The sequence below is a fragment of the Papilio xuthus genome, unplaced genomic scaffold (assembly GCF_000836235.2).
Source record: "Papilio xuthus unplaced genomic scaffold, Pxut_1.1 DF828142.1, whole genome shotgun sequence".
NCBI lineage: Eukaryota > Metazoa > Arthropoda > Insecta > Lepidoptera > Papilionidae > Papilio > Papilio xuthus.
The window spans coordinates 6986619-7005140 of record NW_013530507.1 but is presented as its reverse complement, the minus strand read 5'-3'; the positions used below and the strand labels follow the sequence as shown (position 1 = coordinate 7005140).

The 18522-nt window shown below is 34.6% G+C and overlaps 3 protein-coding genes across 3 annotated transcripts; 2 read left to right on the top strand and 1 right to left on the bottom strand.

The window, feature by feature from the left end:
- Nucleotides 1-2317: 2317 nt before the first annotated feature.
- LOC106114105 (nose resistant to fluoxetine protein 6) lies at nt 2318-9912 on the top strand. Its single transcript, XM_013307194.1, has 12 exons — nt 2318-2464; nt 5303-5442; nt 6873-7194; nt 7288-7402; nt 7476-7563; nt 7724-7890; nt 8148-8333; nt 8408-8581; nt 8655-8805; nt 8891-9074; nt 9197-9339; nt 9693-9912. Exons 1-12 carry the CDS (start codon nt 2398-2400, stop codon nt 9819-9821), a joined length of 1866 nt encoding a protein of 621 aa, XP_013162648.1. The 5' UTR covers nt 2318-2397; the 3' UTR covers nt 9822-9912.
- Nucleotides 9913-10233: 321 nt separating this feature from the next.
- Nucleotides 10234-13281, top strand: LOC106114395 (dnaJ homolog subfamily C member 2). Its single transcript, XM_013307585.1, has 2 exons — nt 10234-11340; nt 11746-13281. Exons 1-2 carry the CDS (start codon nt 10471-10473, stop codon nt 12727-12729), a joined length of 1854 nt encoding a protein of 617 aa, XP_013163039.1. The 5' UTR covers nt 10234-10470; the 3' UTR covers nt 12730-13281.
- Nucleotides 13282-15505: 2224 nt separating this feature from the next.
- Nucleotides 15506-18282, bottom strand: LOC106114498 (stress response protein NST1). The gene has a single exon (XM_013307733.1). The coding sequence runs from the start codon at nt 17944-17946 to the stop codon at nt 16669-16671; it is 1278 nt and encodes a 425-aa protein (XP_013163187.1). The 5' UTR covers nt 17947-18282; the 3' UTR covers nt 15506-16668.
- Nucleotides 18283-18522: the final 240 nt, after the last annotated feature.

Below are 18522 nucleotides of genomic sequence, written 5' to 3'. Positions count from 1 at the left end.
ATACCCTGTAATTAAAACCAAACCCCAAAATATTTTCAGTCATATGCAAGCTGGCAACTGGCCATTTGTAGTTATTTGCGAGTTTAAACACTCTGAACATATTCTCTTACAACATAGGCAAGCAAATTGTTCTTTACAATAAAAAATTACAAATAAAAAAAATATATTTTTTACATATACACACATGGACCCACCTACTAATTTCAGACACATCAGTTTATGGCTCTATAATTCCAGTGATTGGCACACATTTTCTGAACATCACTGACCGTCTCTCAGGAAGGGGGAAACCGTGTATATGTGCACATACAACAAACAAACAGAATGTGATTTCCTATCAAGTATAGGAACTGATATGTAAAATGTATTAGAAGTAGGGCACCATTCAATATGATAACCGGAAAGGATAAATCACTGTGGTGCTAAAAACTACACCAAAATACGAAAATATTTAAATGTTTAATTGACGTATGGGAAAAACATGAAATTTTTTATTGAATTGTAACTTACCATAATCAGTCCATCTAAAACACAGTTGCGTACAGCGTCATTTTTCACGAAAACACATTTTAATTAAAAACAAAATGAATGAAACAACATTTAACTAAGAATACAAGAACAGAAAAAGAAATACGAAAAAACGTTGCGGTTTGATGACACATGAATGTCTCGATGACACAAAGTAGAGATGAAATGATGTTTACCAAGATTTAAAAGATGGCGCCACTTTCCATACAAATCGTCCTTCTTCTAAGTTTCCACCCCCTGATGTAGATCCTCCTATGTCATATTGTAATAGAAACACCTGTACTTTGTTTATAGCAAATTTACGATCTCGAATATTACTTATTTAACAAAGGAAATACACTATGGAAAGGGACTATTAAACTATTTTAAATGAAATTTTCATCGAAAATAAATTAAAAATAAAAAAATAAAAATCGAAAATAAAAAAAATTGGTAATCATGAGATAATTTTTACAAAGATAAATTGTGATTTGGAATGAACGTTAGAAGCGACAACTTGGTATTGCAAAAACACAATCGTTGTCTGTTTATTGAATTTTTTTGCCGCCTTCAAAAAGAAGGAGGTTATCTGTATTTTTTGATGTATGTTACCGCGTAACTTCGCCCCTGGTGCTCCGATTTTGAAGTTTTTTTTTTAAAATAAGGAGACAAAATAGCATCGAGGTCCTGTGATGTTAGTTGATTACTTACGCCTATGGACATTCGCAAAAAGGAACCGTAGATGGATTGCGGGACTTCAGAAAGAGATATCAGGAGTTGTTGTACGTAAGGACTTAAGTCATTCGTAGATAAAGGTTTTATTGGAATTAAGTACAGAGTTATTAAACGTATTTTGTAATGAATATAAATAAATGAAATGGCTGCACAAATTTTCGTTTTTAGTATCAATGTCAAAGACAAATTAAACTGATTTTACTTGTTTTAAAATTAATTTTGCAATTCGTGTAATAAGATTAAATTAAGGCCTACTTATTTAGGTCAATGGCACCTTCTTCATGAAATCCAGGCTGACGTAATCAAAACAGGTTATGGTCATGGACGACTCGCTAAATTGTGCCCTAGATCTTTTATAAAAAGACTTCAGTTGCCTCTTCTTTTTCTCTCTGAAGTTAAACATCAACCCTTGTTAATTAACACTGACCGCCCTACAATCCGTCGGGTAGCTAGTTCCGACAGCTTCGGGCGGACGCCGTGAGGTTCGGGGATAATTTAGGGATTAGGGCCGCCTGCATGAAGCGGTCCGTGTATGTCGGTCTTCAGGAAAGGAAATCGGTGAGGTAAGGCGGCAAAGCAGATTATTTCTGCTCAACTAACAAAAGAATTAGATAGATTACATTTATGCTTAAATTAAGTTTCCATTGAGATCATCATCCTCGATCAACAATAATTTTTGAAAGATATGTCTCGATAAGAGAGAAATTATTGTTATGCAGTTTTTGTTTTTCGCATCGTCAGTTCCAGGACTACTGCTGCAATTACATAAAATAGTAGCTGTCGCTCGCGTCTCCATCCACGAGGAATTGAAAAGAAACTTAATTAGTAGTCTATCCGTTCTTTTAGACTATGTTCTATATCTATGCCAAATTCTATAAAAATCCATGCAGCAGTTCTGGAGATACCTTCTAACATCCGTGCATCCATCTAAACATTCGCATTATAATATTAGTAAGATCTTATTATTTAATAATATATTGGAGTAGCGATCATTTAATTATCATTTAACAAGTTGCAAGTTGTAAACAAGGATAAGGACAGAAGCAATGCGCGCGAAGTCGGGCAGTGATCTCTTGTCTTTGGTCATTGGCGATCTTGCCACTGACGTTCACCTATTATTATAATAAATAAATAAAAAAAATATCTTTTTTAGAAATGTTAACAATATTACTTCCGTTTTTATTATTGCAAGGATGCAACGGCGTTATTTATAAATTTAATTGTAAGTATTTTTGTTTTTTTTTCTATTTTTAATTTATTTAGATTTTTCTCGCTTAGACAATTTGCAAATTTTGTTTTACAGTAGAACCACGGTAATACAATTTATAAGGGAACGAGCCAAAAACGCGTCTTACGCGGGAAAGCGTATTATGCGGAAATGGGATAAAAGGCGTACTCTATATTATTAAATAACTGCGTATTTATGTAATCGTTTCTAATTTCGTATATATAGGTATTGGATGATATATTTATAAACGTTATGTACTTCGTGTAATTATTTTATTATACGTCATTTTGGTTTGACAGGAAAATTTTGATAATTAGTAATAATTAAATTCTCAATGTAATTTAAATATTAAAGTGCGTCTTCGCTTTTATTTAAAGATGGTACGCTATGTCATAAATCATTTACTACTGAAAATGCCTCGGGATCTGATACGATTGTAGTTGTATATTCCTATTCATCGTAATCACTCTGAGCCTCCGTTTTATTAGCGTTTTCAATGAGATGTTAAATAGTTTGTGATGTTAAATCTCGTGCGGTGCCACATTGTTATCAATGGAAGAATAACCATGATAACCCTGCAGTATCACAAGTCCTTATTCTTCTAACACGAAGTCAATAACGGGGCTTAAAGACGACGGAAAATATGAGGATGGAAAGAGCGGTTGAATTAAGATAAATAATTTTGGAAATTATATTATAAAATTAAAAGACAAAATTAAAATATAAAATAGAATAATGAAACTGAAAAAATCAGCACGCACTGTTAGAAGATATATTTACAACTAATATTTTAAATACAGAGAAAAAGGTAGAAAAAATATACAAAAATATAAAATTTATGAGTAAAAAACGTCTAAAAAAGTTCCGTATCTGTCGGCAACAGGGTTAATTCGGAAACCATTGCTACAAAAGACAATACATGCGTCATGTGATGGCGTATTAAACGCGATGAGGATCGTTTTAAACGTTAAGAAATATATAAAAACATGTCTCAAGTTGCAGGGACCTACGTAAAATGGCGTATTATGCGAGAAATCGTATTAAATGTCATCGCCTTAACGGGGTACTACTGTATTTTGTTTTTATCAAATTTAAAAGAGCGAAATAAAGTCACCTCTAACCATAAAAGTTAAAATTAACATGTATGATTTAAACTATTTCATTAGTACATTACTGTAACTTTGAATGCATACAATTTTCTCACTTAAATGGCGAGTTATAAAATAAATGATATTTTTCACAATCTTTTGAATTTTCGATTAACAGTTTTTACTAACAAATGTACGATGTTCCAATCTTAAATTTATTTTGTAACTAAAATTTAGAAAAAAAAAAACTAGCTTGACTTTACTGTATTCCAGTACTTCGGGAGTATTTATAGTATCTGTAAAAAAAGCTAGAATCTTGGACCATAGAGATTGAAATACACACAATAACAATCTAATTGTCCATTCTGACATTTATTGATGAAATAAATAAATAATTGCTGGTGATAATGAATAGTGGAATTATTTTGATTTGCATTAAACTTCCTTTATCAATTTTATTGCTTTAACGCCTGCCCGTTTACCACATTCTCGTAAAGAAATAATATTTTTTACGTCTTACTAATATTATAAATGCAAATGTATGGATGGATAGATGTTTGGTATCCAGAACGGCTGCACGGATATGAATGAAATCTAATATAGGTGTAGAATACTATCTGAAGGAACACATAGTACTTATTACGTTTTTTTTAAAGCGGGAACGAAGTCGCGGGCGACGGCTAATATCAATGGGACAAAATAGGAATTTAACTCATCGTCTATATCGACGTCGTCTGCTATATTTATGTAAAATGGCTTCAAAGTTTTCGAAATATTGATTTTTGTCCATATAAAAAGGCGGGGATAAATCTCATAATCAAGGCAAATCTTGAAATCGCGTTCGCGGCGAGACGCAGCAATCATACATACGCGCGCACCAGCACGATGAGTAACTGTGGAACTGGCTAACGTGGTCAAAAACAAACCGGCAGTCCCGGTAGCAGTCGGCAACGCAAGCCCGACGACCAAGGGCGTTTGAATGACAATAGAAATATTCTCGGGAACAGCCCTCTACACGGTCCGACCGGACGAAGGTGACCCTGTCTAAGGTGCTTGTTGGAGACCGTGTGGAAGACTTTAATAAACATAATAAACTTTAGTAAACGTAACTCCGTCTGATCTATACTAACTGTCGCAAGCGACTCCGTCCTCCCGGAATCAAAAACAAACTTATTATTATTATACCTTGAAACAAACATCCATCTATCTATGCAAACATTTATAATATAAGTAAGATTATACTACAATTGTTGTTCGGAGTTGGTGTTGGCGGAAGTAAATTTGTGTCATTGATTTGATATGCTATTTCTCAAATATAAATGTCACACACTGCGGCCGACATTGACTGCGAAATAACAATAGTAGTAAGTGCAACATCTCAGATAATATATGTAAATGTCACTAAACTGTCTGGTCCCACACCGACTCTTAATAATATAATATTACTAACATTATAAATGCGAATGTTTGGATAGATGTTTGAATGTATATTCAGAACGGCTGAACGGATCTTAATAAAATTTGGTTTACATATTGAATATAGTCTAATTATGTTTTTTTTTTAAATATCGCGCGGACGTAGTCGCGTTCGAGAACTAGTAACACATGAGACAAGGAAGAAGAGACTTTTAGTTTTTCTAATTTGTTTTAATTAAATATTTATTTATTCGTTGATAAATTATATTCTGTTTTATATTTATAGCATGTAGATAGCTAATAATAACTGTGTATTCGTTATCATCAGCCAGCGCGTACTACCATATGCCAGCACTCTACAGCCTGGATGAGTACGAACGATGTTTGTCAAACGCTGGCGGCACCTTTTGCCTCATCGACCTCGACCTCTTCTCCGACCAGCCCTCCGAACTCATGCGATACATACACGTAAGTATTATATTATACATCAACACAGGAACGTCAAATTATAAAGAACAGTTTCTTAGAGTAAATGAGGTAAATCAGTTGAGAAAAATGTACTTCTAAACACTACTTACCATGGGTTTCTCCATTCCTTGGCACAAAAAATATATATTATATTTTCTATGATATTTTAAGGATGAAAATATTTCGACAATGCTAGGCTAAAAGCTAGGTTTAAAAGTTCTTGGTCATACAGATTTTTCGACATAGGAAATCCATAACATTGAACAAGAATTTAAAAAGTTCTAAGCTAGGAATACTGGTGGTGGTGTACTATAGTAATTATATTATTTAATTTAATGATAGTACGAAGTAAATATGCAGTATGACATTTAACAAGTTTCTTTATTATAGTTATTAGTAGTATTTATTTCTATATTTCTTACCATGGTCAATAGTTTTATGTAGCGAAACGGCTTTGATATTTTTACATTTCCTTTAAAACTTGGTACTTATATTATGTAGGAATTACATTTCATTTTAAAGCAGTACTTATCGTCGTCTTCGTCAGCTCCTACTCAGAGCCTAAGCAGAGTTAAGATGACTAGACCATAGTCAACCTCGCTGATCCTATATGAGTTGGTTGACATCACACATATCTTTGAATATTCAATTTGCATCACGATGTTTTCCTTCTTCGTAAAAACGTCAGTAAAAATACACATGTATTTCGAAAATAGAAAAACTCTGTACATGGCAGGGATCGAACTTGCATGATTTCGGTTCGGTACGGTCAAGGGTTTAACAACATCATCACCAACGCTCCTCGAAATAAAGCAGCATGTTCTTTTAAAATAGTCTGCTTAAGAGTACTTATAATTTATACGCCAAGCTCTGTATCAAAGATCCTCAATTAACAAACAGTAATTCTTGAGTTATAGCCTAAATTATGTATTTAAGGATAGCACTATAAATGTAATAAAAGTAAGTAAATTAAACGTGTTTATGGAGGATAACTACAGACAACTTTATAACTGATTTTAACGATCATCATAAATTACTAAATGATATTTAAAATTATAGCTAACTCTAGGAAGACTCGAGGTCTGGTCTTTACAGATATTAACCGTTAGCCTATGACAGATTCTGAGAAATTAGCCGTGAATATAACTGGAGGTTGTTGTGATAGGAAAAATTCTTTAATTGTGGACAAAAAAAAACTGAAAATAAATCTTTATCTGACTTATTTATGAGTGGAATATTTTTCACAGGTATGTAAGTGTATGGGCAATCCCACACTATTTAAATAAGTTTCATTGTGACCTCCTTGTGCCTAAGCAACTGAACTAATTTGGCCGAACAGGTGTCATTCGTACCGTACTCTTCCCCTGAGTGGCTTAAGGTCACAGTCCGGGATACAGTTTTGAAAAAATTAATACTGTGTTTTGTTTCAGGAGTATTCAGCTGACACAAAGAAACATTTCAATCACACACGAATACATAGAGGTGTATGTGTGACGCAAAGTTGTTCGTTTCTAAACTACAGCGCATGGGACCTCAACACGACCCTTGAGGCATGCGTCAACGATACTATTTGGAGGAATTATAAAGTACAAGCGAGACTGAATAATATAAATTACTGTTACAATGCTGACGACAGAGGAGGTCTAGACACGAGCGACTTAGCTGTGATCATCATCTATATGATTTTAATTGCGGTCAATGTTGTAGGAAGCCTATACGATGTCCTTTTTTGTCATCCAAGCAGTAAATCAGGTTAAAATTATTTTTAAATCTGTATACAAACGAGCTTATATTGACTTTAGTTTGCCACTCAAGATTAGAACAATATCTATAGCACTGTTTCAGGCAATCCGTATATTCTGTCGTTCTCTTTGAGGCGGAACTGGGCAAAGTTGGTATCTCCCGCCGGCATAGGGCCCGATCCCAGGCTGGAGAGGTTAAAATCATTTCAAGGGCTAAGGTGAGCTATAATTTTTTTAATCGCTGTCAATGCATTATTTATTTATTTTTATTTATATCATGCAACGTTTCAGGGCCTTGACAATGGCGTGCGTTATATTTTCACACGTTGCTCTCGCGATGGGGCATAGTTATTTAAGAAATCCTGATTTCATAGAAAAGGTAAAAATATTACATATTTGCTTTGTTTAAGAACGTAATAAATTAATCCTAATTTCAAGCGACAAACCAATCGTCAAGAGAATCTTACCCATAAACATAGTCAAGAATTAGCAGAGTTTCAGCCGTTTTAATTTAATTGCTACGTGGTACGTTTCCGCAGAGTCTCGAGGACCCGAGCAAACAGATCCTGTTGAACGGCAACCTGGTGACGCACACATTCTTCGTGATGTCCGCCTTCCTGCTCGCCTACAACTTTCAGATCAACGCCGAAAAGCACAAGGCGTCTCTGTGGGAGTTTCCTAAAGGAGTTCTGTTGAGACTAATCAGGTTTGATGAAGTAGAATTAAGTTAATTTTGTGCTACCTAGCCATTTGACTTCGATTCGCCGCAATCTGACAGTACCGAATATTGGTTCGTCTCTTAAACTTCGTCCCATAAACTTTGAACAAATTAACTTCAAAAATTATGTTAGAACATATTTACATATTTACACAGTTTAACAATCGTCATCCAGCTGGTTGGCTCGATACGAGGGAGCGAGAAGTTTCAGAAGTTGCATGAACAATGTGTGGTGCGCTCGACAGATTGACACCCACGTACGCGCTGGTGCTGGCGACGTGCGCGACCTTGCTGCGGCACACGGGCAGCGGACCCTTGTGGCAGGATCTGGTGGTCCGGCAGGCCACCGACTGCCGGCAATACTGGTGGGCCCACATGCTCTTCATACAGAACTACATCTTCACTGACAATACTTGCCTCTTGGAGACTTGGTACGTGACTATAATATATTATAATATTATATTTAAATTACTTTATACAATTTAATAAATATTTGTGTCAACAGGTACTTGGCGGCAGACACACAGCTGTTCTGCGTCGGTCTACTGGTGTGTCTGCTGTGCCGGCGGCCACGCGCAAGGCAACTGGCGCTAATGTCACTGTTCCTGTTGTCTTTGCTAATCACAGCCGCTACAACATACTTTATTGATCTCGATCCTATAGTCATACACAGTCCAGAGTAAGTTTATTAGAATGCGTTTTGGTAATGAGCAATTGAGGAGCACATTATAAAACCATGTGATATTGTACAGAACGATTCGTATCCTATACACGAGGGACAAGACTTTCCACTACTCTTACATCCAAGGGCACGCCAACCTGTCGCCGTACGTGTTGGGCCTCGCCGGCGGTTTCCTCGCCTACCACTGGCAGACGGACGCCAAAGATGTGGAAAAGTATAAAGTATGATAGAATGCTGATATGATTTATTTTGTCTTTTGTGAAATAATAAAGGAGTATGTATGTGTTTAATCTTGATTTATTACAGAAGTACCGGTGCGTGGTGTGGTCAATGTTTCCCCTCGGTGTCCTCCTGCTCCTGTCTGGTGCTGTGTTCTACATGGACATCGCCCTTCCCACTTCTTTTAAACTCGCATATGCAACTATCTACAAACCAATCTTCCATCTGATAATCCTCGTTGTGATCATGGGCTGCGTCTTTAAAATAGAATGTTAGTATGAAACTTCAACAAACATTAGTGGATTTAAACTTTTTTTGGTCATTTTTATTATATGTGATATTAATTTTATTGGTAATATAAAGTTCATTTTTATTTTGTACCATTGTCCCTAGCTGTTTACCGCTGCATATTGGAATGGCGCGGGTTCACGTGGGCCGGCCGGCTTACTTACGGAGCCTATTTGTTGCACACCTCTTTCCAAAGAACATTAATTGGCTCACAAGTACAGACTATCTACATTGGCGAATATAATGTGGTATGCTTATTTTATTTTCAACATTTTGTTACCTTGAATCACATTATAAATATAAGCAGCAGGTTTGTACGAAATAATTGAAAATTAAGATATTCCTAAATTTGACCTTTACATTTGTTCTGTGATATCTAGATTTGACTTTACATTTGTATTTATAAGATGCAAATTCCTATTACCCGATATTTTTAACGCGCATGTGAAAATGTTTTACGTATGTGGGTTTGTATCTATCATTCAGTTCATAGTCTTCTTTTGGATGTAATAGGGTCATACAGTGGATATAGTCAGCCTGAATTATTGCTTTGTTTATTTTTTAATTTTTATTTAAATCAATTTTTTTTGTTATATTTTAGTTAGTTGTGATGTTTGCAACAATATTTATGTCAACACTGGCATCTGGAGCGCTGTGGCTATGCTTGGAATCTCCTGTGGCGGCTCTCAGCAAAGCATTCTTCTCAAAAAAGGAGCGAATCGAAACTTAGTATTATAATATATTATAAAAATATGTTTATGGACACACATACTTAACTTACTTAACAGTCATACCAACAATTTAGTAGCATAAGTTTTTGCAAATATAAATACTGAAAATAATATTCCTTTTATTTTCCTTTCAAGAGTGCTTTAATTGGTTATGTGTACATAATATGTTTTTGAAGAAATGACTCAATTTGATAAAGAAATAAGAAAGAAAGGAAGGAAATTGATAAAATTATGCTATAAACATACTATAGTTATTTTTCTATTGGCATAATTTTGTTATTAAATTAAACTAATCGTTGCATGAACTGATAAATTTTTAATGAAGTTTGAAAATATTTAAACCTCATTTATGCTTTGATGTAAATGCTCTTTGGTTCAAAATTCATTCAATTTTAAAAGATTCGTTCCGTTCGTCTTCAAGGCACACATGAATTTAGCGGTTTTCTGACGTTTTGTCATCTTCATGGCGCGTTTTAGGTTTAATTAAAATGTGATATAGATAGCAACTAAACTAAATATTTATTGCAATTGTAACTGTTATGTATATTAGTGGATGCAATTACATGAAAGTGTTGATACATACTAAATTGAAGGTTTTGAGGTTATGTTCGTATCGTCGCGGTATTTTCTGACCAAACCGAACGGAGAATGACCGACAGAGACGCTAATAATCATAGTAGAGTGGTAGAAATACCATGGCCATTTATAAAAAGAAAAGTAGAATGCGCTGGGTCAGCATTTCTACGATATTATAACATCAAATGTCACGGGGCAGACACACAGCTGTTAACTTCCACATCGAAGGAAAACAGCGAGGAAGTAATCTTTGAAGACGACGTGGAATATTTGAGAAGTTTAGACCCCAAAGAATGGAAGAAACAAGATCATTATGCCGTGTTGGGCATGAAGGACTTGAGGTATAAGGCTAGCGAAGATGACATAAAGCGGGCCTATCGCCAGAAAGTACTTAAACATCATCCCGACAAGCGAAAGGCACAAGGTGAGGAGATACGCAGCGACGATGACTACTTCACGTGTATTACAAAAGCATATGAGACCCTTGGGACACCCAACAAACGAAAATCATATGACTCAATAGATCCTCAGTTCGATGACTCAGTCCCAACCTCAGCGGAAATTAAAAAGGAAGATTTCTTCAAGGCATTTGCCAAGTACTTTGAAATGAATGCTCGTTGGTCTGAAAAAAGAAATGTGCCTTTATTGGGTGATGACAATAGTTCACGGGAGTATGTAGAGAGGTTTTACGCTTTTTGGTATGAATTTGATTCATGGCGTGAGTTCTCGTATTTGGATGAGGAAGAAAAAGAGAGAGGAGCTGATAGGGAGGAGAGGCGTTGGATAGAAAAACAAAACAAAGCTGCGAGGGCAAAGTTAAAGAAGGAGGAGATGGCTAGGATACGGAGTCTCGTTGACTTGGCGTACGCAAATGATCCAAGAATCCAGCGCTTTAAACAGGAAGACAAGGACAAAAAGTTGGCTGCAAAGCGTGCTCGACAGGTAATATAATGTACAGTGAGGCTTGCTGGTTACATTCCATCACTGAAGCCACTATTGCTTAAACATAATGTCATAAAAGGGTCATTATATTCCACACTACTATTCAAGGCTACTAATATGAATACAAGCTTTTTTTCTCTCTTTAAAGTTTTTCAAGTTTGCTATTGCTAACCTTCATAGTTTTAATTATTAAAGTACAGTAACCTTCTGTTTCAAAATGTGTGGATAACAACAATCTGATTAATTGCTGCATTCATCTCAAAATATTTAACTACACATATTATATCATGTACATAGGTAATATAAGCTTATTTTGTAATGAGATGATTATTGCAAGTTCTTAAGTTTAACATTTTTGTTCTGTATTTTTTTTTAAATTTATATGAATATGAACTGTTATTTCAGGATGCTGTTCAAGCCAAAAAAGCAGAAGAAGAGAGAGTATTGAAAGAGGCTCTGCTTGCAAAACAAAAGGCAGAGGAAGCCGAAAAAGCCCGTCTTGACGCCGCAAGGGCTGAGAGAGAACAACAGAAAAAGAATTTGCGTAAAGAACGCAAGTCTCTTAGAGATCTATGTAAAGCTAATAATTACTATGCTCAAAATGATAATGAAACTGTTTCACACTTGGCAGCCGTAGAAAAAATCTGTGAAATGATGAAAGTTGTGGAATTACAAGATTTCATGAAAGACTTAGAATCAAATGGCAGGGAAGCTTTCATAAAAACCGTTAAAGATACCGAAGATAAATTGGAAGCTGAACGAAAAGCAATGTTTGAAACAAAAAAAGCAGAAGATCATAAAGCTAAAAAGAATGCTATTTTGAAAGCCCCAATTGAATGGACGCCAGAATTAACTCAATTGCTCATTAAAGCTGTAAACCTATTTCCTGCGGGCACCAATCAGAGATGGGAAGTAGTTGCTAACTTCCTTAACCAGCATGGAACATTTGTAGATGAAAGACGTTTCAACGCCAAGGAGGTACTGAACAAAGCTAAGGACCTTCAAAGTTCTGACTTCTCAAAGAGTACTCTTAAGAAGGCAGCTAATGAAGAAGCCTTTGATCAATTTGAGAAAGACAAGAAGAAAGTTGTAAATAATATTGATGACAGCAGTATATCAAAGAATGATACAAAATTAGTAAATGGAGTGGTGAAACCCAAAATGAATGGTGATGTAAGCAAGGATGCAGTGAAGGAAGACAAAGCATGGACAAAAACAGAGCAAGAGTTGTTGGAGCAAGCCATCAAGACATTCCCCGTGAGTACTCCGGAGAGGTGGGAAAAGATCGCAGACTGCATCCCCAATCGCACCAAAAAAGATTGCATGAAGAGATACAAGGAGTTAGTAGAATTGGTCAAAGCAAAGAAACAGGCAGCGAATGTCGCTTAACGATACATTCATTTAATGCTGTTTAAATGAGTGTGTAAATAGCATTAAATGATAATTGAATTGTAAAAAGAAATTAGAAATTTTGAAAAAGAGAAATTTTTAACTCTGCACTGTGTTATACAAAGTAAAATAGTCCTATTCAAAATTTAACAATTGAATCTTGGATGACTAGTGGTACAAATCAATGTGAAGTATGTTATTGAGAAATATTTTAAAAACCTATAAAGACCTTATGTAGCATATTTATAAACTGAAAATGTTTATTTTTGAGGTTAAATATGTATAACATACAGAAGTAAAATCTCCACAATAGTCTGGCTGTAATTTGACGTATCACAAGGTTATGAAGGGAAATGTCGGTGATATATATTATAAGACTTTTTGCAAGTAACCTAGTGTTTTATTGTTTTAAATCTATAGTTGAAATACGTGAAAATTGGACAATTCTCCCATATTATGTCATTTAAGAGTGAAACCTCCGTTCATACGACACTATTACATTTTGTGTCCTATTTTTGTATTTCTTTTGTTTAATAATGATGAACATAGTCAATTAAAAGAAAACATGTGTTTTATTTAAACTAATTCGTGTAACGAATGTTCTCATATTCATGCCACTGCACCATTCGCCCATAGCATGTAATTTGGATAGTTTGCATTTGTTATGTGGCTAGGGTGACGCATGGACCCGAAGTGGGCATTGGCCTCTCATAAACGTATGTAGTAAATACATACCTTTTACTTTTTAAACAATGCTACAACTAGTCATCAATAAATAGCGATCAAACATAAGTTTAGCTTAAAAACGAATTATCTTTAACGCCCTCTAGCGTCCAAACAATATATTTTTGAATATATGCAAGTTGATTATCTAACCGTTAAATCGTAATTTGTGGCCTTCCACTGACTCATTTTCAGATATAAAGGTTAAAATAAAACGTTAAATTGTATCTGAAGTCTTTATTCAAATTAAAAAAATCATAAATTAAAATTCGACTCGTTTATATAAAAGTAAAGATATTCAGTTTAAAATAATCGTTTGAATTAATCCTAAGGGCGTTTTGTCGTTACTTGCTAAAATTGTCTCAGTAATATGGACGAATAATATTAAAAAAGATAAACATAAGAGTTTGGTTCCGTTTCAATAAGGCACTAATTAGGCCGTAAATTGCAATTAAAGCTAAAATTGTTACCACCGCACTGAATATATTTAATGCCTTCAACAAAATAGTAAAATAAAATAAATAACTTATAAATTTGGTCGAGAAATGTTTCGATATCACCTGAGCTGTGGCAATCAAATCTAAAATAGTAGTACTGAAGTTTAAGTTAAAAATTATAATCGTTAGTTAAAACCGCAAACCTCACGAATAAGTGCAATATCATTGTGTCTATCACGAATATTTGTCAGAAAGTATTCGTGACGTCATCGACGAAATTTGTTGGTGCACTTAACGGCTGGTAGGGGCGCTACACAAAGGCAAATTTTGTCGCTGACGCTACGAATATATACGAAAACATTCTCCCGATATTCGTGATAGACTGAATAAACAAAAATCAACTTAATATCCAAACATGAAGACTTATATTGCATCTAAAATTTTAAAATCAAACAGAAACAAAGGTCCCCTATTCGTAAATTTTTCCACGATTTGATGAATCTCAAATAAATTCAGAGCGGATTTAAGAGCTTATTACTACTATAAAGTATTTTAAACATAACTTTATTTATAATAGAGTATTTCAGAATACAAGGAATAAAAATTACAAAAGCATGGAAAGTGCTAAAACATATTTGACATTGAATAGTTAAACATTTTCTTTGTTAGCCTTTAGCACCTCGGACAACAATATAATATTTATATTTTATACCAATATAATTGAATAAATATTTGTTTTTGAATCTAAAATTTACATTTTGTGGTAAAAGTGAATCGTAAAATGTAGGTCGAAGTGAACCTGCGCGCATATAATTATAGTTCTGATGACCGAAATACATACTCATTGTCAAGTGAATGAATGATTCAAGCATCATATTCATTGGTTTTGGACTGTAGCCAAATGTAATCATAAAATAAATAATCCAGTCTTTAAGTACATAATTAACATAAGAAAAATACTGTAGAAAAAAGAATTTTTATTACAAATTAAAAATAATCAGAGAGCTAAATTCGCATAGATTAGACATAAAATGATAAAATAAATTGTGGCATGCACATTCTGACATTTAGGTGAAATTGGTCAATTGGCTATAACTGATTTGTTCTATTTTTTGGTACAGGATGTTAAGTATTTAAAAAAATTCTGAGTTCTACTCACAATCCCACAAAACATATTGTCATTACTGTTCTTTTAATATACCATGAGAATAACGTTTGTATAAGTGATTAGGCAGTAAAAACTCATAGTAAACAAACTCTAACAATTGAATGAAAGGCTATTGATAAATAAACGTACAACCACACATAAGCATTACTCATTTGTATTGTATGAATCCTTTATGAGCACAATATACAGGATGTTCAGATCTGCATGTTTTTCTAATGGTGAATCCCCACTGTCGTAACACCTTTATTACAAGAATATTATCATCCCACAAACAAAATTAACTTACATTTAAAGTTACATATTTGGACATTTATAAAAAAATGCAGAGGAATTGAGCACCTCATCTTTTTTGAAGTTCGTTAAATATTCTAAAACAGTAGATCTTGTTAATTTTTAATCAATTGAATTTGTGCCTTTTTACTTTTACAAATGCAACAAAATTGTTTGTTAAAATAATTGTCAATCATTAATATTAAAAAGTAAAATATAAAATACAAACATATAAAAATTTGAGCATACTATAGATTCAGTAATCGTAATCAGTCTTATCTTAAAATGGAATGACAAAAATATTGTTTAAAAATAGCTTGAATTTATGGAACAAAATGACCAACCAGTTGCGCAAAAGCATTTTTCCATTATTGGAATTTTTCGAGTATGAGTATATGTAAAATAATATGTGAGTGATTGCATTCATTGGATTTATCTTACACATCCAAATGCATTTTTCAAACACTATTAGTAAATTTAATTAAACAAGCTTTTATGAGATTCTATGTCAAATATGAAATATTTATTGTGTTACCTAAAATTATTACAAAGAAAGTCAATGTTCAATCATAGATAATGAAAAATGCCGAGTTAAAGAATTACTCTACAGAGAGAAACTGTCAAATATTTCAAGAAATAATAAAGTCTCTCACACTGTGTGTAATTTAACTACATCTTTGCTCTTTGTACAATATACATTTATATCATAAAGTTTTAAGATAAATATTTAGCTTTTCTGTATGTCCTTAGAATTCAATGTAATCATATAGGTAGGCTTTTTATTAATATGAACATTAGTATAGTATGTCATATTTTTTCTTAACTATAATTTCTATTTGTAAGTTATAGAAAATAATAAAATATTATATACCCCTGCGCAAAAGCTTTGGCGATGGCTCGTGACATCCTGACTGTTCTGACGAGTCAAGTGCGGTGTTAGTAGGAGGGAGAGTCATTGGCATACCTTCTGTATGTTGCTAATACTTTAAAGATGGATAATATAATAAAATATATTTTGTTTTAATACAATCACAAAATGGAATGTTTGTGTAACAGCTTAAATCTAGATTAAGGCACATAGAGACCTTAAATTCAAAAATAAAAACATGGCTCATTGGTTTTTTTCCTGCAGGTACTTCTACAGATTAAATAGATAATAAATAACTTCTAAAATAATTGGACATATATAATAACTATAATTTTAAAATACTTAAAACTTGAGATTATTGTTTGATATAAATTCGAAAATATTTGTGACAGCTCTAAAAAAATTAGTTATACTTGGACAATGTAATGCCTTTGTCTGGAAGGAATTTTCTTACTCTGCATCCTAGTATCAAATTATTGTATCCTACATCCCTTACTTTTCTTAGCTTGCTTTCTCTTCTTCTTTTCTAATCCTTCAGCCGTGATATCAGAGATCACGGATAGTCGCTTACCAGAGTCACCTCTCTCATATCCAAGTTGTTGAACACTGTCATTGTGGCTTGAGAATGTTGTGTCATAAAAGTGGCTGTTCTCGCTGTGGCTTTTTGGTAAGACATTGTGCTCCATATCTGTCCCGGATAATACATTATCTGTAGGATAATGTGATGCAGGCCGTATACTCACAGGATCTGGAAACCTGGGTTTTTTGCCAGCTACAGGTGGAGGGGGTGGTTGTCTATGTTGGATAGAGGAGGCTGTACTGCTCACAGACTTGTCTGGTACGAGGTTTGGGGGATGAACATGTGATGAGGTAGCATTAAAGCTGGATCCTGCATCCTGTTTATAGAACTGATTTGATATTTCTTTGGCTAGCAAAGCACTTTCCTTGGATTGAATGACCTCTTTCTCAAAAGGTTCCACATAATTTAAATCTGAATCAACTGACTTGCATAATCTCAATCTATTTTCCTGAATCACATCACGAGGGTTACTGTAGGCATCACAAAGTGTGGCTTGTGTTGTTTCCAGTGGAGGTTCCTGTTGCTGTGCTTGCCTTTGTTGTTTTTTCAATAAAGCTTTTTGTTTTGCTTTCTCCTTTGCCCTCTGCAACTTTTTGTACTCCCTTTCCTGCAATAGCCGTGCAAGCTCACTATCCTGTGCTTCAACTGCACATCTCATGTCGGCAAGCAGGACATCCTCATTGCATGTTTCATGGCTCAGTTCCCGAGCCAATCTTGCATCTTTTTCCTCTTGCTCTAGGCGTCTTCTCATCTCTTCCAACTCCGAGGAAGAGAGGCCTAGTTCTTCAGGATCGATATCGGGCGGCGGTGCCGGGGGAGGGGCGCGTGAGGAACTCGGCTGTTCCATTATGTCTTTGTGCTGACGTCGCTGCCTGCGGAGATTTATTTCTGCCATTTCCCGGGCAATCTCCGCGTCGATATCCGCTTGCCGGCGACGAGCGAGCTCTTTCAGATGTACTTCGTGCTCGATTCCTCGCTGTTCACTCAAAGCCACTGGAAAATCTTCACGTATTTGCTGATTGCGGTACCTGTTCTCGCAGAGATGAGACGAGATCTCACGATCCTGTAAGCGGTGTGCCAGGGCTCCGTCGGCGCGCACCAGCCACTGTTCTCGCAAGTCCGTGACGAGCCCCATTTTAGGCATCGTGTCGTTTGCATGGAAACCTGCCATTCGTGTAAACACCGACACCAACACTTTCTAATTATTTAACTCGATCGCGATATGCGATCTAAGATCAGGCAATGTAATAAACATTGATCACTCACGAACTTCGATAGTTGACAACGGGAGTAATGAAACTGGAAATCTTTTACAGAAAGTACACTTTCTTTGGAATTCGTGAGAACGTGCGGTAACTTTTTACATAGTAATACTCGTAGACAATGGGTATGATAATATGCATAATTAATTATAACCAACTTGCTCTCGACCCGAATAATTGCACATTTTTCCCCACCACAACAAATGTTGAAATTCCTAAATAATACAAGTGACAAGGTGGATCGTGTCATGACAGGTGAATGATTGAATGAATGGACAAAAGATAGAGCAATGCAAACTACGAAAGCTGTGCAAAGTTCTGTATTACTAATAATTCCGCAATTTATGGATTCTTTTTCATTAAACTTAAAAATAAAAAAAAACTCTTTTATAATTAGCATACAAAATTAGATGGATTGGTGTCTAAATATGATAAAGACATATCTGAAATAAGTAAGTAGTTTAAAGCCAAGTGAAATTTCACTA

Excerpts from the sequence above, each read along its gene's own strand:
- LOC106114498 (XM_013307733.1), bottom strand. The coding sequence starts at position 17,946 with ATGGCAGGTTTCCATGCAAACGACACGATGCCTAAAATGGGGCTCGTC.
- LOC106114105 (XM_013307194.1), top strand. The coding sequence starts at position 2,398 with ATGTTAACAATATTACTTCCGTTTTTATTATTGCAAGGATGCAACGGC. Across the intron at positions 8,582-8,654 it reads ATAGTCATACACAGTCCAGA|AACGATTCGTATCCTATACA; the intron begins GTAAGTTTATTA and ends GATATTGTACAG. Across the intron at positions 8,806-8,890 it reads AAGATGTGGAAAAGTATAAA|AAGTACCGGTGCGTGGTGTG; the intron begins GTATGATAGAAT and ends GATTTATTACAG.
- LOC106114395 (XM_013307585.1), top strand. The coding sequence starts at position 10,471 with ATGACCGACAGAGACGCTAATAATCATAGTAGAGTGGTAGAAATACCA. Across the intron at positions 11,341-11,745 it reads CTGCAAAGCGTGCTCGACAG|GATGCTGTTCAAGCCAAAAA; the intron begins GTAATATAATGT and ends CTGTTATTTCAG.